At 36.5% G+C, this 24,665-nt stretch overlaps 1 protein-coding gene across 3 annotated transcripts in view; it reads left to right on the top strand.

The window, feature by feature from the left end:
* The first annotated feature begins 2,397 nt into the window (after positions 1–2,397).
* The window catches only part of LOC145792679 (protein kinase and PP2C-like domain-containing protein), a 48,494-nt gene continuing 26,226 nt past the window's right edge, over positions 2,398–24,665 (top strand). For 2 of the 3 annotated variants that reach the window (XM_082873922.1, XM_082873923.1), the window contains exons 1-3: positions 2,398–2,988; positions 14,674–14,706; positions 15,526–15,613. In XM_082873922.1, coding sequence (XP_082730048.1) covers positions 2,818–2,988; positions 14,674–14,706; positions 15,526–15,613 — 292 coding nt within the window. In that variant the 5' untranslated portion in view covers positions 2,398–2,817. Of the gene's footprint in view, positions 2,989–8,370; positions 8,476–14,673; positions 14,707–15,525; positions 15,614–24,665 lie in introns of all 3 variants that reach the window. The other variant, XM_082873924.1, reaches the window with a different exon arrangement.

The following is a 24,665-nucleotide window of genomic DNA, read 5'->3' on the forward strand; positions in this document are numbered from 1 at the left end:
ATTTGACAGAAAATTTATTGGAATTTTACTGAGTAATTTACTGGGAATTGACTGAGTAATTTAATTCGAATTTACTGAAAATTTACTGAGTAATTTATTAAAAATTTAACGAGAATTTACTGAAAATTTACTAAGTAATTTACTGAGAATTTAATTGAAATTTAATGAGTAATTTACTGAGAATTTACTTGGAATTTACTGAAATTTTTTTGGGAATTTACTGCGAATTTACTGAGTAATGTACTTAGAATTGACTGGGAATTTGTTAAGTAATTTACTGAGAATTTACTTGAAATTTACTGAAAATTTATTGTGAATTTGAAGGAAATTTACTGAGTAATTTACTGAGAATTAACTTGGAATTTACAAAGTAATTTATTGAGAATTTATTGGGTAGTTTTCTAGGAATTTACTGAGTAATTTACTGAAAATTTGTCGAGTAATTTACTGAGAATTTACAGGGAATTTGGAGAGAAATTTACTGATAATTTAAAGGGAATTTATTGAGTAATTTAATGACAATTTACTCGAAATTTACTGTGAATTTACAAGGAATTTACTAAGTAATTTACTGAAACATGGAATTTACTGAGAATTTACAAAGTAATTTACTGGAAATTAACTAGGATTTTGCTAATTAATTTACTGAGAATTTAAATGGAATTTACTGAGAATTTACTGGTAATCTACGGCGTAATTTACTAAGAATTTATCGGGAATTTTCGGATTAATTTACTGTGAAATTACAGGGAATTTACTAAGTAATTTATTTTGAATTTACTGTGTAATTTACTAAGAATGCTGGTTTTTTGATTTTTTTAGTGACTTTTCGGCTTTTTGACTAAAATCACCACTTGCCAAACGAGACCTTAGTCTATGTAGGGATGCATATTCAGTATGCGTAGAGTGTGCAAGTCAAATCTGTGTAGTAGTGCAAGTCTAGTCTGTGTTGGCGTGTACGTTGAATCTGTGTAGAGGTGAAAGTTTAGTTACTGAGAAGTGCAAGTTTAATTTGTGAGGGGTGCAAGTTGAATCTGTGTAGGGATGCAAGTCTAATCTATATAGGACACGAGTTTAATCTATGTAAGGTGTGGGGTGCAAGTCTAATATGTGTAGGGATACAAGTCTAGTCTATGTGAAGTGTGAGTTTAGTTTGTGTGGGTGCAAGTCTTACTTTGTGTGTGGGATCAAACATGGCCCCTATTTTTTTATTATATTATTATTTTGGTTTGAGTTATTATTTGCGTGGTTTGAATTAATATATTTTTATTTACATTTGTATTATTCTAAACGTTTTCTCCTACCAATATATATATATTAATTAGAAAAGTAATTTATTATTTATATTAACTTAAGTCATACAAATTATTTTAATTCTATAAATTTTTATATATTTTAGATTATTAATTTAAATTTTTATTAAATATGTGAAATATTAGTTGCATTTTAAAATTTTACATATATTTTTAGAACAATATCAATTTTATAAAAATAGAATTTGTATATTAAATATTAAATATATTTTAATAAATTTTAAAATACAAAGATAATTTTTTTTTTTTTTATTAAAAGAATGAGGTGAGTGCATGTGTGCTGGGATAAACCTAGGAGAAGATTATGAGGGGTCATGACCCTTCTGTCTCTGTGAAAATTTTATTTTCCATAGTACTTCTAAATATATATATATATATATAAGCATTATTTTATAAATAAAATAGCATCTTAGTACAAAAGATATATACTTTATTCTTTTCTCATCTTTTATTCTCTATTATTTTTCTAGAAAAAATTTATTCATTCTATTAGAGATTGTTTATATGATATTTAAATTTTTTGTTATTCTTTGGGCAAATTACAAACACCCCCTTCGAGGTTTGGTAAAAATACAGATTCCTCCTTAAAGTTTGAGAAATTACAAATTGCCCCCTAAAGGTCAAATTTGCATAACAAATTATGGGGAATGTGTATGAAAATAAAAACCTCAGGAGGCAATTTGTTATGGAAATATAAACTTCAAGGGGCGGGATGTAATTTTTCAAACCTCAGGGGGAATCTGTATTTTCACCAAACCTTGAGGGGGTGTTTGTAATTCGCCCTTATTTTTTTAAGTATTGGCCAAATAATTTGTTATGGTTTAGATATATATGGCCATCCAAATTTTTTTGAAATTAAAAAAAATAAAATCATTATTTTAAAACATAAAATAAAAAATATTTTTAAAAATTTGTCTTTAAATAAAATTTTAAAAAAAGTTTAATTACGAGTTTTGAAAAGAATTTTAAATTAAATTTTGAGTTGTGCGCTTAGTTATACATTTGAAAAAGAATTTTGATTTTTTTTATTAAAATTACAATTTCAAAAGAATTTGGTTACCAGAATTTTTATTAGAATTTTGAGGGGTGTGTTTGGCACCCAACAACGGCTATATCTTTTTATCCTCCTCTCTCCTCATTTGCGATTACGCTCTCTGAAAAGTTTTGGTTAGGGTTTCTGTCTCTCTCTCTAGAATGGACAGTGAGAACCCCTCCTCCTCCTCCACTTTCTTCACATTCCCAACCAATCCGCCTCCATTCCTCGCCTTCTTCGGCAACGGAACCCCCAATTCAACGTCCTCTCCGTTCTCTTCTCCCAACGATAGATCCAGCATCGTTCCCCGTCAAATTATGTGAATTCACCATGTCTCTCACTCCATAAACGTTGAAGATTCCCAAAACGGCTTCGAAGAAAGAGAGATTTGAAGAGAAACCTGCACAGAGAAGAGAGGTGAGAAGCCATGGGAGGGCAGGGAAACCCTAGAGAGAGAAACAGAGAGGGGGAATGGGGGAGGGGAGAGAGAGACGTTTAGGGGAAAAAAAGTTTAAAAAAACGATTGGGAGGAGATCGCTTCTTCCTGCTGTGGCGGCATCCACCCGGATGTCGTCTGCGCTGATTCGGCGTCTGGGGATTGGGAGGTCACGGAACATGTCCATTTTCGCCACAATTGACAAGGTTAGTAATTTTACATACATAATATGTGCTATATATTTACATATATACATATTAATTGTGCCAAATTTAGTTGTTTGAATTCTCAACTTGTATCTGTAGAATTTGTGTGAAATTCTTGTAGAACATTCTGGTAATCTCGTAAATTCCCTACTCTGAAATTGATTGCACTGTGGTTTCCTTTTCATTGATTTTTTTTTTCTTTGTTTCTTTGTGTCTGAAATTGATTGCAGTTTGCAAGTATCTTTTTCACCTTTATTTTGAATCCTGCAATCCCAAATCACATTGTTGTTAACCTAAGATAACATGGACATAATAAAAACGGAATAAAAACGATAGTTCATATATATACCGGAAATCTTGAATTACACTTGTTGTTGGTGCCATTGACTGCTCAAAGTTTGACAGGTTCAGCCCTTTGATCCCCACGCTGCTGTGTCTTTCTGAGAGTAGATTAACAAATTAATACACCATGGTTTTGTTTTTCCATATCAAATTCTGATAATATTCATCTTTTCAATGACAAAGCCCCAAAGGGTAATCTATCAACAATAGAAAATTTTCTGTGTTTTACATCCAATTTTTGTTTACATGATGGAAACAATCAAATCACACTAAGTTAGGTAAGCTACCAAATATCATACAAACCAAGCAGATAATGAAGATTTTAGTCTTTCAGTTTAATGGGTGCGTGGCTTGCACCCATTACACAAAGATTCAATTAGAAAACTGGCCCACCAATAAATATTATATCTATATTATGTTGTGGTTTGGCAAAAAAAATTTTAATTGGCTTTTTAGAATTGAGATTTATTTTAGTTGGGATTAAAAAGTTTGTTTGGGTTGATTATTTTAGTTTAATGGGCTTGGGGTATAGGCTTTTGAGAATCTAAAATGCTTTTGGTTTACTATGATTATCTCTTTTGTGACTTGAGGAAAAGTTGCAGACTTCAAGGATTGCATTAGGGGGACCAACCTTTCATAATTTGATTTTGGGGAATCCATTTCCTTGAAACCCTAATCTCAACCTTATGTACTTAGTACTAGTTTCCATAAATCCTAATCTCAACATTATGTCCTTTTGTTACATTATTTATTTATACAGCCGGATCTATTTAAAAATAAAAATTAAATCATGTTTCAAAAAAAAATGTATCAAAACTTGACATGGCACGATAATCAAACTTGCGCACCCTAATAATGGAAAATTTCGGTGGATACATATGTAAATATAAGTTGGTGTTAATTTTGCAATTTGATGTTGATGGCAGTGGTTTAATAGGCCCCCATCCTTATCAATAAATATGTGCTATATATTTACATATATACATATTAATTGACACAATTGACGGGGTTAGTAATTTTACATACATAATATGTGCTATATATTTACATATATACATATTAATTGTGCCAAATTTAGTTGTTTGAATTCTCAACTTGTATCTGTAGAATTTGTGTGAAATTCTCGTAGAACATTCTAGTATTCTCGTAAATTCCCGACTCTGAAATTGATTGCACTGTGGTTTCCTTTTCATTGAATTTTTTTTTCTTTCTTTCTTTCTTTGTGTCTGAAGGCAGTTTGCAAGTATCTTTTATCTATGTCTTGGCTGTTTAATTATCAGTGTTAAGTATTTAAGAGCTTGTTTAGTACATGATGTACATCGAATTCTGTTCTTTTATTTTTTTAGCAAGAGAAAAAAAGCTCTCGATATATATATATATATATATATTGCATGAGAAGAAGAACATGTTTTGTCCTCTTTTTGATAACCAAGTCTATTTATTTCATCCATGAAAGCCATTGACTTCCATTCTTAAATGAATGATCAAGTTATGTTGGCTTTTATTAGTGGGAGTTTTCAGAGGCCAACTGTTAATGGTGGACTGTGGAAGCGTATGTGCCTTTGTTACTGATCTGTCTGACGTAACTCATGCTGTATTTCCATTTGCATATGAAGTTGGCAACTAAGATGTAGTGACTTGTGACTCCTCCCTCATCCTTGTGTTGTTTCGTAAATAATCCCACATTTGGTACTGCAAAAGTTGCTCAGAATAGCTAATCCCACGTGACCCCTTTACCTACATATGAGGGATTATTTTGTCCTAGGGGTGGGACAGTTAAACCGGGGATAACTCTTTTGCATGTGAATGACTAAAATGCCTTTGCCTGGCTTACACATTCGGGGGTATCTTATCTGCCTAATCCAAACCGAAATCAAACATAGCCGGTGTAAAGTGGTGACTGTGCTCCTTTTTTTGGCACCTTGCTAATATATTTACTTGTCAAAAAAAAAAAAGGGAAGAAGAAAGAAATGGGCCGGAGTCTTTAGTGATTTGTTTTTGGTGATGCATCTAGGAGCACAACAGGAGAATCTTTAATGGAGGTGTAGTTTTTATTTTGGAGTCGAAACATTTGATATTGAGCCCTTTTTTGGATTACTATTGTGTTATGTCTTGATATTTTGGAAATTTCCTGTGTCGGCATGTTCGTATCATGCGTAGTTTATGGGCAATAACATGATCTTTACTGGTTTAGATAGTCTAGTTCCTCGAGTTGTTGGAGCTTCTGTATAATGGTGGCCCTAATTTTGTAGGCATCTCTTTTGAAAATGAGACTTTAAACAGTATGGTTTCAAAGCTTGGTCATATATGGCAATAGTGGACCAGAGTGATGGTCTCTATATTCATTTTAGCAGGGGAATTAGACAACGCATTTGACATCAAAGTTTCTTTGAATCTATTTTATCTGTACAGAAATGAAAATTCTCTTTGCATGGAATTAGCTGAATGTCTTTTCTTTCTAGTACAATAAAGCTTGGTTGCAAAACCAAAATGCTGATATTCATAAAAATAAACTTTTCATAAAAAACTGAAAGCTGCTCGTAAAATGTTTGGGATGGTTATTATTATTATTATTTTGAATTTATTGTCGACAGCACTATAGTCTAAAAAGAACAAAAGGTTATTATTCTTTTAGCCTTATTGTTGAGTTTTTAGAACCCAAAAGCACATGCATAAAAAATTCTCGAATTTCTTTGAGAATAAGTAGATAAGGAGAAGAGGTGAACCAATATCAGAATAACTGGAAGATCTTTTGGAATATTAGTTTCTAATTGCTATGACCTTTATTTTGAATTGTTTTACTTGTGTTAAAATGTTGAGTTCATATGACAACGTTATATTTTGTCTATGATTATTTTATAGTACAAAAGAATATCAGCTTTGAAACTGTTCTAAGTGTGCTTTTGCTGTAATAGGGCTGTTGGAAATTATTTTAATATGCATTAATAAATCTTCTTCTGTGCTTCAAGTGTTCACCTGTCTTTCAAAGTTTTTTTTGCTATTTCCATTGCATTTGGGGCATGTTTACTAGATATTCCTTTTTCGGAGTCTTTTTAAATGTCGTGCTGCAACAAAATTTTGATCCTTGTGCATGATATTGCATTAGAAAGCATTGCAATTTTAGGCTATTTACCTTTGTGGAGATGTTTTACTTATTTTTGTGTCGATTTTTAATTAAGAATTTGGATTATCTTCTTTATTTTTATTTTGTATATTCTTTTCAATGATGACCAAAATTCTTTCAAACCTGATAGTCTCTTGTACAAACTTTATGAGAAAACAGGATTTTATAACAATGGAAAAAGGAAATGACAATTGCAATTTCATTTTTAACATACGGTTCCCACCATACTTATAAAAGTAGCATGTGCAACCCTCTTCAAATTCTTTTGTCGACAGAATGTTCATTTTTTTGGATGTTGTACTAGTCTCAGTTACCATCCTTGTGCTATGTCTTGATAGTCTTCTTTTTTTAATCTTCTTTCCAAGAGGATGAAATAATGAATAAGCTGCGCATCTTTTGATTTGTCCTTTGAACTTTTTTTTGATAAATAATTTATCCTTTGAACTTTTCATCCTTGAGATCCCACTTATCTGCTAACTGGGGGTTGAAAAGTTGCATGGCCCATGGTTAGCCAAATTCTCCCCATGATTATTCTTAGGTGGATGACGGTGGCATGAATATGCAAGTGGTTATTGGATTAGGAGTTGTTTCTGGATTTTATTTTTTGTTTTGTGGAGATGCCTTTTCTTTCTGTGTTTTCTTACTTGTAGAGGATGCCTCATCCTTGCCTCTTTTTTGATCTATTCAATAAATTCTGTTTTTGCTGATCAAAAAAAAAAAAAAAGAGTTTTGTCATTTGTATTCAGAGGTGGTTGATTGGTTTTGAATGGTATAATTTCTTCTTTTCCTGATGTTTATTGTTTTTTACTATCCAAGGTGCATTCTTTACAGAAAGCTGTATAGGGTACAAGCTTCAGTTCACAAGTCAAGCTCACTTATAAATGGTGTAGAATTCAATTTATTTGATGAGCTTGCTAAGGCTTGGTTTGGCTTAGTAAGCCATGATTGCTTTGATGGTTTTATTTATATATTTAAGTCTTTATGTGTAATTTTATTTGTACCATTTAAGTAGGAAAAGATTGATGCTACTTTTTGCAGTGAAGCATTGTTGGAGGATAATTTAAGAGCAACCCACCACTTGCCTTGATGAGTTTGGATCATTGAATATTATGCAAGCTGAGTCAGTTTATTATGCTAACTTGTGCTAGATGAAGGTGAAGGTTCCCACTTCATCTAGACTGTAAATGAGATGAAGCCGGCAAAGTACAAGGAGCTTGAGCTTGGTTCAGTCGCATAGGAGCTAGGCTCAATCTCAGCTTAGACTTGTTTTGACAAGTAAAATTCATACAAAGCCGGTTTTTGGAGATAAGCCACTACTAATTCGATATTTCCTGGAGACGTTTCTTTGATTGACTTGAGTGTAGTTTTTGATTCTCTCTTCTTCTTCTTTTTTTTTTTTTTTTTTCACTTTTTATTTATTTTTTTACAAGATGTAGTTAAGAAGTTTAGTTTTTCTCTGCTTCTCTTTCTTTGGCTTCTTGCTTTGCACTTCAACTTTTCAATGAGAATCTTGAGGGTCCATTTGATTAAGTAAAAAATATGATGGAAAACAAAAGTGATAGATAGTGAAGTGAAAGAAAAGGTGAAAGGAAAATTTATTTTCTCATTTGCATTTGGTTTAATTTTTTGTGAGAAAGTTACAATAGTTGGCTACTTTAATGAGAGAAAAAAGTGACTCTATTTTTTTGTAAGAATCTAGAAGCAAAGTTGCCATTCTGGTGTGGGTTGTATAAGATATTTAACTTTGTTGTATTTTCCACCCTTCTCCTGCTAAACAAATGCGTGAAATTAAATAGTTGAATTTTTGTTCTCTTTCCCCATCTTCATCCTGTTCAAACTCAGTCTGAGTGATTGTTGTTTCTTCAGTAGTCACTTGCTTTGCTGACATCAACTGTTCGTTTGAAATTATTTTGCAGTTGTATCCTCCTAATGATTGGCTAGTGGGGTCATCCTTGCCCCCCTAAATTCAGCCCAACCATTATTGAATCAACACTCAATGAGCTTACCCCAAACAATGTTAGGTGAGTTCATTGCTGCTCCGAGAAGCTCTAACTTACTATATTACTGATACATATGTTATGATTGACACTTCCTTCCCTTTATATATTTGTTTTGTCCAGGACGTACATTTAGTATCGATGATGCAAAATGTCCTTAATTTTGGCATTAGTAAACAGGCTAATGAAGTATCTGTTCAAAAACATGCTAATGAAGCATTTAGACTTCAGTTTACACAGAGCATACAAGATCACTCTGTGCATGCCTGCAATACTTGTTATACATTGCATGTTTGTTTTAGTTATTATTAGAGAGGTCCATTACGTGCTATGAACAAATAACAGAGACGGGAGTTTGCAGCTCAGATAAATAAATGATTGCATGTTGTTCTTATATACCTACTTTATTGAAAAGACACATGGAAAATGCTTCATCTTCAGTTGGATCAAAAACTATCTAGAGAGTAATGTGACTAATAAAGTTTCTGATAGAATTGTTGTCTTTGCGAGTTAAATATCGTAAGTGTCAATATAGTCAATAATAAGACAATTTGCATGTCGCTGTGCATACAGGATCCAAATGCCATTGTTTCAAGTATACTCGTAACATGTAGTTTGGCTGGCATAATATGAAAGCATGTTTAAGGTGAATGTTCATTTATTTCATCTAGAAATTTAGGATGCTAGGAACTATCCAGAAAGGATGGGAAAACTGAAATTTAGGCAATCGACAATGTCTTGCCTTGCTACTTGAAGGTTTGATTTCAGTAGAATATTCAAAAACTTGATTAACGTCTGCTAATTTGTCATTGGATTTTACAGTAATTATGGGTGTTGTGAGTGCTCAATTCATCTTTCCCTCCTCTCCGTTTAGTACATAGCTAGTGTATTACTGGTAAAACTTTATTAGTACACTTGCCCAAATGGAAGGTAATGATATTGAGGACATTTCTTTCACTTGGCAATTTTGATGTTGAATAGATGTTTAGACAATAATGAATACTTGTTGACTATGCTCTTATGTCCATTCTTGCCCAACAATTGTTGGGGCACTTGCAAAAGTGTTCACCTTTATTGACTCAAGTGCGTGCAGTAGTCCAAGGGCATTACTCCTCCTTGTCAAAGAATTTTAATATGGTTATTATTTTAGGTTAAGTATGCTATATAAGTGAATTCACTTCCATTATTGTACATCACATTCCATCCCACATCGTCTAGGTAGGAGAAGTTCCTGGGCTATATAAATGAGTTCATATTCCTTCCAAATAACAACATGCTTTAAACCCTTGAGGGCCTAGCTCAAAGTGAACAATTGTTATGATTTGAGATGGGTGTTATAGTAGCAGAAGCTGTTAGAATATTTCCTTATTTAGATTAGATTGTGATTGTGATTGTGATTCCTTAATCAGTCAGTCAATCAATCAATATAAAAGGTGATTCCTTAATCATTGCCTTAGGGCTTCCTTTTGTAATAGTTGATTGATTAATATAAAAGGTGATGATTTCATAATCATCACTCAAGCTTTGTATTCTCTTAAATTATATGGTAGCCAAAACCCTAAAAGCCGTCACTCATACAGCCGCTACCACCAACCAGCCATCACCTATCACCACCCATCCTGTATCGCTGGTCCCTGAGTCTCTGTCGGAACCAACCAAGGTCCCATATAGCTGTTTCGACTTCAGCCGAATGCCCCTCTGGCCTAGTTGACCCTCGTGAGGGTTGTCCTAGCCTCTCTTTATGTATTTTGGCTCCTGTAGATGAGTGTTTGGGGGTTGCCCATCTTTTGTTGCCTCTAAGTCTCTGTGGGAACCAGCCAAGGTCCCACAGAGCTGTTTCGACTTCAGCCGAAGGCTCCTCTGGCCTAGTCGACCCTTGTGAGGGTTGTCCTAGCCTCTATGTATTTCGGCTCCTGTGGATGAGTGTTTGTGGGTTGCCCATCTTCTGTTGCCTCAAGTTTCTTTCCCTCTACCTATGTTACACGGACTCTTTGGAATTTCGAAGGTACCTGTGTCGAGACAACACGGGTACGGGTGCGGGATACGGCCGGGATACGGCTTCTTAGAAACGGATACGGCAGAAGAATCGAAAGAGAAGAGAGCAAGGAGAGAACCTGGCCTTCGACTTCAATCGGTTGCAGATCATCGATCGATCTGTGAAGTTGATCGATCTGCGAAGCTTGATCTGCGAAGTCGATGTACTGTGCTTCGTCGTCTTCCCCTTTGATCTCGATCTCGGACTCTCTTCGTCGTCTTCCCCTTCCGTCGTCTCTACGAAGTCATTGCTCTACCAACCAATTTTCTAGGTCTTCCCCTTCTGTCGTCTCTGCGAAGCTAACACAATTTTTATTTCTATAGGTCTCTGACTTTTCTTTTTAATATAATTTGAATTATATATAATATAAATTATATTTATATAATATTATTCATATTATATAATATTATTTATTCAAAAAAATATTATATAATATAATATATCATAAATAACTTAACTTTTATGTCTAAAATTAAAATAATTTATTTTATCATATATAATATAATTTATTTTATGTCTAAAATAATGTTTATAATTTTTATTCATTATTTATTTGTTATTTTTTTAATGAAATTTGTTATTCCTTAAACTTTTTAAACTCATCTTCATATAATAAATATATTTAAAAATAACTATTTAACGTATCTCCGTATTCGTATCCTGATTTGGATCCGTATCCACGTATTTTTAATTTTTAATTTAAAGTGTCCGACCCTTAGATGCACACCCGTACCCGATATCCGCACCCGAGTCCGTGTAATGTAGATTACTGTTAGGAATCTCTCTCTCTCTCTCTCTTTTGATAAATACTATTAGGAATCTCTTTCTTTTGTTTCTTGATTGATTTGCCGGAAGAATTTAGCTTATGGGATGATGTATAGTTTGGCCTTTTTCCCTCTTATGTAATTTTTACCCAGGATTTCTCCTTGTGTCTCGTTCTGGATTTTATCTACCGGGAAGAGGAAAATTCTCCTTCATTATTCCCCCTTGAGATACAACATGAACAAAATAAAGTTGGTTGTCTTAAGGCTGGTCATGTTGAATTCTCAGACTATTTAATCTTGGATTAGAAAACTTAGGCTGTCATTGATTTAGTAGTACAGGAGGGCCAACATCAATCATTATATTCTCCTATGTGTTGGAGGGCTAACAAGAATTTGAATCAAATGGAAATTGATTGGATGGGATTTTGGTGTGCTGAGAAGTTGATGTATAAATGCATAGGAGGACTAGCTCCAACCTTCAAAATCACAATTGAAGAAATAATACCTATTGGGTGCAAATATAAATCATTTTATTCCTCCTTTGTGTCTGCTTAGCAAAATCATAGAAGAAATAATAATACATATTGGGAGCAACTAGAATGGAAAGAACCCTCCTTGTGTGACTCGACTGCTTAGCAAAATCATAGAAGAAAAAATACATATGAGAGCAAGTCAAATCCAAACAAAAGTATAAAGAAAAATCGTAGCCACAACATATCCAATTTTTTATAGGAAAACTTTTGACTTGAAGGGTAGCTAAGGGACAAGCTTGAAAGAAAAAATCTTCCATTGTATGAAAATTGTGAGTTTTCAATCAACTTTGTTTCCATCTATTAAAAAACTGAGATCTCAAGTGGAAGCAGACACCCAATCTCTAGGGATTTTCATGGCTCGAGCAGTGGCCAACGATTTTGCAAAGTCTAAGGTGGTTTTAACTTGGATTTTGGATGGGATTGGTCTTCGAGTCATCTCATTTATAAATACTCGTTCCATCCCCAACTGTTTGTCAATTTTCAGCATTCATGCCTTTTAGTAGGGTCAATAAATAATGTATTTTTTTCTCTACAAATTGAAAGAAAGAATAAATAAAAAAACATAGATGATTTTTTTGGGATGTTTGGAATAGTTAAAATGGACCAGCAATTTTGTACGGGAGGAGAATTAAACTAGTTGTAACCAAAATAAATTTGTCAAATAAGAGAAGCATCCATATTCGCTTGCACTATCAATAGATTAATATGCGTTTTACATCACTTTAATACATTTCAAGTTTGTTTTGGTGATTTCCTAGTCAATGGTGGATCGCGTTTAATTTGTGGTGAATTCACAGAGTATCATGGATGCTTGATACTCTACCAACCATTAAGGAACAAACATCACCGATTTCTTGTGGTATAAGAAACACGCTAACAAGTTTTAGGATTCAACACCTAAGGCACATATGAACTGGGTTAGGGTTGGGTTCTTTCTTTTTTTTTTTTTCCCTTACTAATGGTGAATTGGTTAGCTACGGGGTCCTGTGGTTTTTGTCCATTTAGATTTTCGACAGGAAGAAGCGAAAAAGAAAAGAAAAAGGGAATCCTTTTGTGTGTCTAATTGATTATTATATTGATTGCAGAATTGATTGGCATAAAGCAAATTTGTACTGGTTTAATTGAATAAAATGAACAATTCATAATCTTTGTCATGTTATGTTATCAATCCTAAGCAAATTCTTTTCCATTTGAAGGGCTAAATCTCCTCTAGACCTTATTCAAGTGCCAAACAACATTTTAAGTGTGAAGCATTAGCACTTTATCTGAATCACTAGATCTTTAGCATTGTCAAATTAATTTTTGATTTGAAATGTTACTGCAATAGTCGTTTGACCAAAAGATGTGAAATAAAATCCTATTTATAGATGAGGGCTTATTAGGGTTATATTTCAAGCCTGGCTAAGAAAGATTTATACAAGTCAACTAAAATTTGGGATATACGTAGATCATGGGATATACGTAGATTTTGATCCCTAGGAATGGCACTGTATAGTTACCAAAAAGCATGACATTTTGCATTTCAACTGCAGGAAACTTTCACCAGAGTAAATGTTCCCATAGAGTGGCTGCGATGATTTTTTCCACGGCGAAGCATGGCTGGTATTAAGGGCGATACATGTTAGATTAGCACAATGTAAGAATGGAGTGTCCGTGTCGTGTCCGTGTCATGTCTCGTGTCCGTGTCCGTGCTACATTTTGCCTCTGTTAGATGGCGTGTTTTATGCCAAAGTTTGTGTTAAGAGTTGTTGGACTCCAGTTGCTGGTCTAGAGTGAGCAAGTGAGGATCTAGTTTAAGAAGTGTGTCCTTAATGCCTCTTTTGTTGTCTATGGAAGGAGAGGTATAGGACTTCATTTCAAGGAGTGAGGTGTTTGTGACCATGGAAGCATTTTTTTCCCTTCTTTTAAGCAGTTTATTTGTGTGGCCTATAGGGGTTTGCTGCAATCATTGGACTTTTTTGGTCAATTCTAAAGATATTTTTTGTGTGTCATTTTTGCTTCTCTGCATGTACTCCGGTTTGCACCCTGTTGAAGCTCTTTTGGATTTTTCTTATTTACAAAACTATGTATATTTTTTGTTGGCTCTTCATGAGACTCATTGCCTTTTACGATTTTCAATAAAAAATGATCTTCTTAAAGTTGTAGATTGCTGTTTATTCTTCCATCCTTGGTCCATGCAAGGTAATACGGGACATTGGGACGTATATCACCTAAGTATGCATCTCTAAAAGTTCCCAACATGGTTTATTCAACAGGGAATGATCTCACAAGGTTGGATCTTCCTGTTTAAATTAAACTACGTAAAAATGTTTTTACTTCTCTTGTCACCCTGTTCAAACTGCGTAAAAATGTTTTTACTACTCTTATCACTCCTTCCGTTTTTGAGAGACGCAACTAGTTGTTTTCTGAAAGTCAACATTGTAGATCCATTATAATTTGAATTGAGATTTTTTGGCATGGCAGTAAATGCAGTAGTTTTGACTATTAAGTTTCATACATTGTCAGTCTTGTACTCTTGTTATGTTCTTTCGAGGCTGGCTATTATTTGGGATCAATATTTATGCATCAAGTGGCATACCATGTCCATTGAAGGTATGCAAGGAACTAGTTATGTCCTAAGGCATAAACATTTTTTCATTAAAAGGAAGGCCATAAACATAAGATTAGTGCGAATGTTGCTGCTAACTATAACATGTGTTTTGATTCATTCCAATATAGGAAGTGAATGCTTGGTAATAATGTATAAACTTGTTTCTAGATGATAGAATTTCCTGATCATTATGTTTGTTAGTAATTGATGCATATCTACTTATTTTTCATTTTACGTTAGAATTGCAAGCTGGATTCATATGTTCGTTATTAATCTGTTACCCAATTATTTATTTTGCAGAAAGCAATCTGCAAGGACCCAACTGATTCAAAGGTTAGTATTGAACTACTCCTCTTCATGTATCATTCGTTAATGTGTTAATTTTTTTAGAACTTTTTTTTTTTGAGTCTATAATCTATATTTTCTTTCTGAAGGCACTAGGGGAAGAAAAGGAGATAAAATATTGAATTTTATTTAATATATATTTATTTATTTTCTAAAAAATGGAGAGTTGTTTCAACAATGACGTAATAGTCATATAAGCACTGTTGACTGGAAGTTGTTTTCTCAGCCGTCAATAATATGAATCTTATGATTCCAACGTTTATTGTAATCCTTTTCCTACATCCTATGTTTGAGTTGTTAGTTGGATGATATGTGGTTGTACTCATCAGTTGGGAGGGTCATGTCCTGTTGGAGTTCATGCTGCTGTAGTTGTGCAGACTGAAAGGCTAGCATTGTGTTTCATTCTTCAGGGAAAACAAATTTTTTTGCAATATGGTGTTTGTATTGGACATAAATGCCATTTTTCTTCTTCGTCTTCTTCTTTTATCAAAGGTGGTTGTGTTCAACACCATTTTGTAATGGATATTGACACGCCATTGTGTCCTTGATATGTGTTTCATGTTGCAATATTTATCACATTCTAACATCTCACGTACGTAGATGCCTAAACCTCAGGCCTAGGTTTAATTATAGATCAATAGGCATAGTCAAAATTTCATATGTGGTGGTGTAGTATGTTTGTTCCTTAGGATTGATTGACATTTGTCATAGATTGGATATATTGATGATTCTAGTTTCCTACAATCTATATAATACACTATGCTGAATGTTTTCTTTTCTTCTGCTTTTCTTATATATCTGATGTAGGAAGTTCCACCGCTCGATGTACCAGAACTTTTGGCATATTTAGTTAGGCAATCTGGGCCATTCTTGGATCAAATTGGTGTTAGAAGAGGTAAGCAATTCTCTTGAGTTTTGATTTTGATCTTATAATGAAGTGATCAATAAAGGTATATATATATATATATATATATTTATATATAGAAATACACATAGTTTAGTTCCTATTAATGGGGTTCTAGGTATAGAGCTGACCTTTAATCATTATGTACAAAGTAGCTGCCTTGTATTCACACTCACTACTTGAAGGTTATTAGGCCTGCATTTAAAACCACTAAACCAATCGTCCCCTTTAAAGTACACCCACTTCAGTCCCAATTAGTGGAATATGTATATATGTTTGTCACGATAATTTGTATTGAGGATGATTGATGTAGTTTCATATATGTCATGTGACAAAATCTTTGCTTCACAACTTTAGATGGTCCTTTAGATAAGCTTTACTGCACCAATTGAAACTAGTTTGGCAGAAGTAAAATTCAGGACTGCAGCCTTATGTAATACAGATGCCTTACAATTGAAGTTATCAGAAATGTGCTACAAATTTAAACACCAGAACTACATTACAAAATGGTTTTTTTCTTTATCAATGTATGATTGTCTGCTTTTTGCTATATTCTAGAACTATCTGATGCTTTAAGAAAATTAACGATGTGGATTTGGTATATAGAAAGATTCAGGGGAATAACTGACCTGTTGGTTCCCCTTATTTAGATGGTTGGGTTATGTGAGTTCACAGGTATTAGATAACTGACCTGTCTTTGAGGGTCCGTTTGGGGTTGCTAGACCTATTTGAAGGTGCTTATTTAGGTACACTGACAAAATCAGCTGGGAATGTGTTAGGCAAAGGTTGTTTAAAAAGTGCTACAATTAGGTCACATATAGAATTATAACTTTTGCCAGGGGCCAAGTTTTAAAGTTAATATACTACAATGCAAGTATTTTTTTTAATTTTTTTTTGTTGATAAATTGTTTTTTTGTTGTTGATAAATTCAATGCAAGTATCAGGGGGCCCAAAACAACCAATAAGCTAAGAGGCATGATTGGATGTTTTTATGAAAAAAGCTAACTTTTTGTTTAATTTGAAGTAGATCCACTTTAACCAAATGCCACAAATGGAGTTATCTTGGTTCTAGTGTGGTTTGACTTGGAAAATTTTAAATTGTTCCAATTGACAATATGGAAGCAGCGTGTCATTTGGAGGTCTGAAGTGCTGTTCTTATATTAAGTATTCCACATGCTATTTGTAATATTTGGTTTATTTTCAAGGAATAGTTCCATGGTTTATAGCATATAATCTCTATCACTTAATTATTGACAAAAATGTTAGGACAACTAACAAGCGTACCAACTAGACAAAATATTTGGTGAATCCCATACCAAGTGGTGGGACCTATGTACAAGCGCTCTGTTGGTATTTTTTTTTAAGTGTTTCTAGCATTTTGGTATTATTGATAGTTCAGATGTTTCTTATACTCCAATGTACTGAACTCAGACTAATCATGGTTACTTGGGTTGAGGTTGGCAACATGGTTCCTCTTGCGTGTGGTTGTTCTTAGAGTACACACACACACACACATATATATATATATATATGTACATATATATTTTTTTCAATGTTAGAATAACTATGTCCTTTCTCATGGTCTCAATTCTCATTTTTTTTTTTGTGTTTTTCTTCTGTCTTTGAGGCACCTATAACTTAGTTTCTGTTATTCCTTCTTGACAATATTTTTTGGCTTCGTTGCTACTCTTAAACCATACTGTGCTCCTTCACCTCATATTGTCTATGCTTCATGCCTACTTGTAGCTCTAGAGAAATGTAGCACCTCATATTGTCTATGCTTCGTGCTACTTATAGCTTTAGAGAAATGTAGTCATTTCTTATTGTTGTGCCCCCCCCTGTCTGTGTCTGTGTCTGTGTCTGTGTCTGTGTCTGTCTGTGTCTGTGTCTGTGTCTGTGTCTATATCCTCATTTTTACATTTGCTTTTTATTGTCATCCAACATTTTGTGCGGTTTAGCATATGCCATGCAGTCGTCTTATGGAGATTTTCCAGGGAATACCTCAAACACCTTGCGAAGGACCAATAGAAGTTGTGGAAACTTACGGAACTAGCACGGGACTCCCGGTTTGAAAACTAAGACAAAAAAGACACCTTTTTCTCACTTAAGCTTGAAAATAGTCCATTAGGGGCCAAAATCGTGTAGCAGTCATGAGAAGGCCTAGGGAATACCTTGAACACCTTGGGAAGGACCAATGTAAATTGTGGAAACTTATGGAACTGGCACGAGATTCCGGTTTGAAAACTAAGTCAAAAAATGTAATTTTTTCACACTTAAGGTTGAAAATAGGCCATCGGAGGCTAAAATCGTGTAACAGTCATGAGAAGGGCCGGGGAACACCTCAAAGGAACTAGCACGGGACTCTCGATTTGAAAAATAAGTCCAAAAAGGAAATTTTCTCAAACTTAATTGTGAAAATAGGGCATCGCGGGCCAAAATCGTGTAACAGTCATGACAAGGCCCAAGGAACACATCAAACAACTCGGGAGGCACCAATGTAAGTTGTGGAAACTTATGGAACTAGCACGAGACTTCCGGTTTGAAAACTAAGTCGAGAAAGACACTTTTTTCATACTTAAGCTTGAAAATAGGCCATCGGGTGTCAAAATCGTGTAACAGTCACGAGAAGGCCCAATGTCGCCTTGAACACCTTGGGAGGGACCAATGTAAGTTGTGAAAACTTACAGAACTAGCACGGGACTTCCGGTTTGAAAACAATGTAGCAATCACGAGAATGTCCGAGGAATACCTCAAACACCTCAGGAGAGACCATTGTAAGTTGTGGAAACTTACGGAACTTCAACGGGACTCCCGACTTGAAAACGAAGCCAAAAAATGCACTTTTTTTTACACTTAATCCTGAAAATAGGCCATCGAGGGCCAAAATTGTGTAACAGTCACGAGAAGGCCCGGGGAACACCTCACATCTCGAGAGCGACCAATGTAAGTTGTGGGAACTCACCGAACTAGCATGGCGCTCCCGATTTGAAAACTATGTCGGAAAAGTCACTTTTTTCACACTTAAGCTTAAAAATAGGACATCGAGAGCCAAAATCGTGTAACAGTCACGGGAAGGCCCATGAAACGCATCAAACACGTCGGGAAGGACCAATAGAAGTTGTGGAAACTTATGAAACTAGCACGGGACTTCCGGTTTGAAATCTAAGTCAAAAAAATGCACTTTCTTTCACACGTAGGCTTGAAAATAGACCATCAGTGGCCAAATTCGTGTAACAGTCACGAGAAGGCCCAAGCAAAACCTCAAAACACCTCGGGGGGGACCAATGCAGGTTGTGAAAATTTACGGAACTTGCAGGGGACTCGCCGTTTCAAAACGAAATCAAAAATTGCACTTTTTTCACACTTAATCTTGAAAATAGGCCATCAGGGGCCAAAATTGTGTAACAGTCACGAGAACCCTAGCGAAACCCCTCAAACACCTCAAGAGGGACGAATATAAGTGGTAGAAATTTACAGAACTAGCACGGGAGTCCCGGTTTGAAAACTAAGTGGAAAAAGACACTTTTTTCAAACTTAAGTTCGAAAATAGGCCATCAGGGGGCCAAAATCGCGTAACGGTCACGAGAAGGCGTGAGGAACACGTCAAACACCTCGGTAGGGACCAATGTAAGTTGTGCAAACTTACGGAATTGGCATAGGACTCCCGGTTTGAAAACTAAGTCAAAAAATGCACTTTTTTCACACTTAAGGTTAAAAATATGTCATCGGGGGCCAAAATCCTGTAGCATTCAGTAGGACACCCGGGGATCACCTTGGGAGGGATCAATGTATGTTGTTGAAACTTACAGAACTAGCACGGGACTGGCGGTTATAAAACTAAGCCGAAAAAGGCACGTTTTTCACACTTAAGTTTGAAAATTGGCCATCAGGGGGCCAAAATCGTGTAATAGTCTTGAGAAGGCCCATTGAACACATTAAACAACTTGGGCGGGACCAGTGTAAGTTGTGGAAACTTACGGAACTAGCACGGGACTTCCGGTTTGAAAACTAATTTGAAAAAGACATTTTTCTCACACTTAAGCTACAAAATAGGCCATCGGGGACCAAAATCGTGCAACAGTCACGAGTAGGCCCGTGGAACGCCTCAAACACCTCGGGAGGGACCGATGTAAGTTGAAAAAATTTACGGAACTAGTACGGGACTCCTGGTTTGAAAACTATATCAAAAAGTGCACTTTTTTTCACATTTAAGCGTTAAATAGGCCATCGGGGGCCAAAATCGGGTAACTATCACGAGAAGGCCCGGGGAACACGGCAAACACCTCGGGATGGACTAATGCAAGTTGTGAAAGCTTACGGAATTTGCACGGGACTCCTGGTTTGAAAATTAAGTCAAAAAATGCACTGTTTCCCACTAAATCATGAAAATAGGCCATTGGGCGCCAAAGTTGTGTAACAATCACGAGAAAGCCCAGAGAATACCTTGAACACCTCCAGGGGGACCAATGTAAGTTGTGGAAACTTACAGAACAAGCACAGGACTACCGGTTTGAAAACTAAGTCGAAAAAGGCACTTTTTTCACACTTAAGCCTGAAAATAGGCCATCATGGAACGAAATCGATTAACAGTCAGGAGAAGTCCCGGGGAACACCTCAAACTCCTCGGGAGAAACCAATGTAAGTTGTGGAAACTTATGAAACTGCCACTGGACTCCCCGATTTGAAAACTAAACCAAAACAAGCACTTTTTTCACACTTAAGGTTGAAAATAGGCCATCGATGGCCAAAATCGATTAACAGTCACGAGAAGGCTCGGGGAACACCTCAAACACCTCGGGAGGGACCAATATAAGTTTTGGAAACTTACGGAATTACCCCGGAACTTTCGGTTTGAAAACTAAGTCCAAAAAGCCACTTTTCTCGCATTTAAGCTTGAAAATTGGCTATCAGGGGCCAATATCATGTAACAGTCATGAGAAGGCACAGGAAACACATCAAACACCTCGGAAGGGACCAATGTATGTTGTGGAAACTTACGAAACTAGCACGGGACTCCCGGTTTCAAAACTAAGTCAAAAGATGCATTTTTTTCACACTTAAGCTTGAGAATAGGCCATCGGGAGCCAAAATCGTGTAACAGTCTCGAGTAGGTGTGGGGAACACCTCAAATACCTCAAGAGGGACCAATGTAAGCTGTGGAAACTTACAGAACTAGCACGGGACTCCCGGTTTGAAAACTAAGACAAAAAAGACACCTTTTTCACACTTAAGCTTGAAAATAGTCCATTAGGGGCCAAAATCGTGTAACAGTTACGAGAAGGCCCAGGGAATACCTCAAACACCTTGGGAAGGACCAATGTAAATTGTGGAAACTTATGGAACTGGCACGAGATTCTGTTTTGAAAACTAAGTCAAAAAATGTAATTTTTTCACACTTAAGGTTGAAAATAGGCCATCGGAGGCTAAAATCGTGTAACAGTCATGAGAAGGGCCGGGGAACACCTCAAAGGAACTAGCACGGGACTCCCGATTTGAAAAATAAGTCCAAAAAGGAAATTTTCTCAAACTTAATTGTGAAAATAGGCCATCGCGGGCCAAAATCGTGTAACAGTCACGACAAGGCCCAAGGAACACATCAAACAACTCGGGAGGCACCAATGTAAGTTGTGAAACTTATGGAACTAGCACGAGAATTCCGGTTTGAAAACTAAGTCGAGAAAGACACTTTTCTCATACTTAAAACTTGAAAATAGGCCATCGGGTGCCAAAATCGTGTAACAGTCACGAGAAGGCCCAATGAACGCCTTGAACACCTTGGGAGGGACCAATGTAAGTTGTGAAAACTTACAGAATTAGCACGGGACTTCCGGTTTGAAAACAATGTAGCAATCACGAGAATGTCCGAGGAATACCTCAAACACCTCAGGAGAGACCATTGTAAGTTGTGGAAACTTACGGAACTTCAACGGGACTCCCGACTTGAAAACGAAGCCAAAAAATGCACTTTTTTTCACACTTAATCCTGAAAATTGGCCATCGAGGGCCAAAATTGTGTAACAGTCACGAGAAGGCCCGGGGAACACCTCACACCTCGAGAGCGACCAATGTAAGTTGTGGGAACTCACCGAACTAGCATGGGGCTCCCGGTTTGAAAACTATGTCGGAAAAGTCACTTTTTTCACACTTAAGCTTAAAAATAGGACATCGGGAGCCAAAATCGTGTAACAGTCACGGGAAGGCCCAGGAAACGCATCAAACACCTCGGGAAGGACCAATAGAAGTTGTGGAAACTTACGGAACTAGCACGGGACTTCCGGTTTGAAATCTAAGTCAAAAAAATGCACTTTTTTTCACACTTAGGCTTGAATATAGACCATCAGTGGCCAAATTCGTGTAACAGTCACGAGAAGGCCCAAGCAACACCTCAAACACCTCGGGGGGGACCAATGCAGGTTGTGAAAATTTACGGAACTTGCGCGGGACTCCTCGTTTCAAAACTAAGTCAAAAATTGCGCTTTTTTCACACTTAATCTTGAAAATAGGCCATCAGGGGCCAAAATTGTGTAACAGTCACGAGAACCCTAGCGAAACCCCTCAAACACCTCAAGAGGGACGAATATAAGTGGTAGAAATTTACAGAACTAGCACGGGAGTTCCGGTTTGAAAACTAAGTGGAAAAAGACACTTTTTTCAAACTTAAGTTCGAAAATAGGCCATCAGGGGGCCAAAATCGCGTAACGGTCACGAGAAGGCGTGGGGAACACGTCAAACACCTCGGTAGGGACCAATGTAAGTTGTGCAAACTTACGGAACTGGCACAGGACTCCCGGCTTGAAAACTAAGTCAAAAAATGCACTTTTTTCACACTTAAGGTTAGAAATAAGCCATCGGGGCCAAAATCGTGTAGCATTCAGTAGAACACCCGGGGAACACCTTGGTCGGGATCAATGTATATTATTGAAACTTACAGAACTAGCACGGGACTGCCGGTTTGAAAACTAAGCCGAAAAAGGCACGTTTCTCACACTTAAGCTTGAAAATTGGCCATCAGGGGGCCAAAATCGTGTAATAGTCACGAGAAGGACCATGGAACACATCAGACAACTTGGGAGGGACCAATGTAAGTTGTGGAAACTTACGGAACTAGCACGGGACTTCCGGTTTGAAAACTAATTTGAAAAAGACATTTTTCTCACACTTAAGCTACAAAATAGGCCATCAGGGACCAAAATCGTGCAACAGTCACGAGTAGTCCCGTGGAACCCCTCAAACACCTCGGGAGGGACCGATGTAAGTTGAGAAAACTTACGGAACTAGTACGGGACTCCTAGTTTGAAAACTATATCAAAAAATGCACTTTTTTTCACATTTAAGCTTGTAAATAGGCCATCGGGGGCCAAAATCGGGTAACTATCACGAGAAGGCCCGGGGAACACTGCAAACACCTCGGGATGGACTAATGCAAGTTGTGAAAGCTTACGGAACTTGCACGGGACTCGTGGTTTGAAAATTAAGTCAAAAAATGCACTGTTTCCCACTTAATTATGAAAATAGGCCATTGGGCGCCAAAGTTGTGTAACAATCACGAGAAAGCCCAGAGAATACCTTGAACACCTCCAGGGGGACCAATGTAAGTTGTGGAAACTTACAGAACTAGCACAGGACTACCGGTTTGAAAACTAAGTCGAAAAAGGCACTTTTTTCACACTTAAGCTTGAAAATAGGCATCGGGGGCCAAAATCGTGTAACAGTCACGAGATGGCCCCGGGAACACATGAAACACCTTAGGACGGACCAATGTAAGTTGTGGAAATTTACGGAACTAGCACGACACTTCCGGTTTGAAAACTAAGTCGAAAAAGCCACTTTTTTCACACTTAAGCTTGAAAATAGGCCTTGGGGGCCAAAATCGTATAACAGGCGCGAGACTTTCCGGGGAACACCTCAAACACCTCTAGAGGGACCAATGTAAGTTGTGGAAAGTTACAGAACAAGCATAGGACTCCCAGTTTGAAAACTAAGTCAAAAAATGCATGTTTTTCACTTAAAGCTTGAAAATAGGCCATCGAGGGCCAAATTTTTGTAAAAGTCACGAGAAGGCTTGAGGAACACCTCAGACGCCTCGAGAGGGACTAATGTAAGTTTTGAAAACTTACAGAACAGGCGCAGGACTCCCGGTTTGAAAACTGAGTCGAAAAAGACACTTTTTTTCACACTTAACCTTGAAAATAGGCCATCGGGGAACGAAATCGATTAACAGTCAGGAGAAGTCCCGGGGAACCCCTCAAACACCTCGGGAGATACCAATGTAAGTTGTGGAAACTTATGAAACTGCCACTGGACTCTCCGATTTGAAAACTAAACCAAAACAAGCACTTTTTTCACACTTAAGGTTGAAAATAGGCCATCGATGGCCAAAATCGATTAACAGTCACGAGAAGGCTCGGGGAACACCTCAAACACCTCGGGTTACGGAATTACCCCGGAACTTCCGGTTTGAAAACTAAGTCCAAAGAGCCACTTTTCTCGCATTTAAGCTTGAAAATTGGCTATCCGGGGCCAACATCATGTAACAGTCATGAGAAGGCACAGGAAACACATCAAACACCTCGGAAGGGACCAATGTAAGTTGTGGAAACTTACGAAACTAGCACGGGACTTCCGGTTTCAAAACTAAGTCAAAAGATGCATTTTTTTCACACTTAAGCTTGAAAATAGGCCATCGAGAGCCAAAATCGTGTAACAGTCTCGAGTAGGTGTGGGGAACACCTCAAATACCTCAAGAGGGACCAATGTAAGTTGTGGAAACTTACAGAACTAGCACGGGACTCCCGGTTTGAAAACTAAGACAAAAAAGACACCTTTTTCACACTTAAGCTTGAAAATAGTCCATTAGGGGCCAAAATCGTGTAACAGTCACGAGAAGGCCCAGGGAATACCTCAAACACCTTGGGAAGGACCAATGTAAATTGTGGAAACTTATGGAACTGGCACGAGATTCCGGTTTGAAAACTAAGTCAAAAAATGTAATTTTTTCACACTTAAGGTTGAAAATAGGCCATCGGAGGCTAAAATCGTGTAA

The sequence above is a fragment of the Camellia sinensis genome, chromosome 6, assembly GCF_055761805.1.
Source record: "Camellia sinensis isolate YWXY chromosome 6, ASM5576180v1, whole genome shotgun sequence".
Lineage (NCBI taxonomy): Eukaryota > Viridiplantae > Streptophyta > Magnoliopsida > Ericales > Theaceae > Camellia > Camellia sinensis.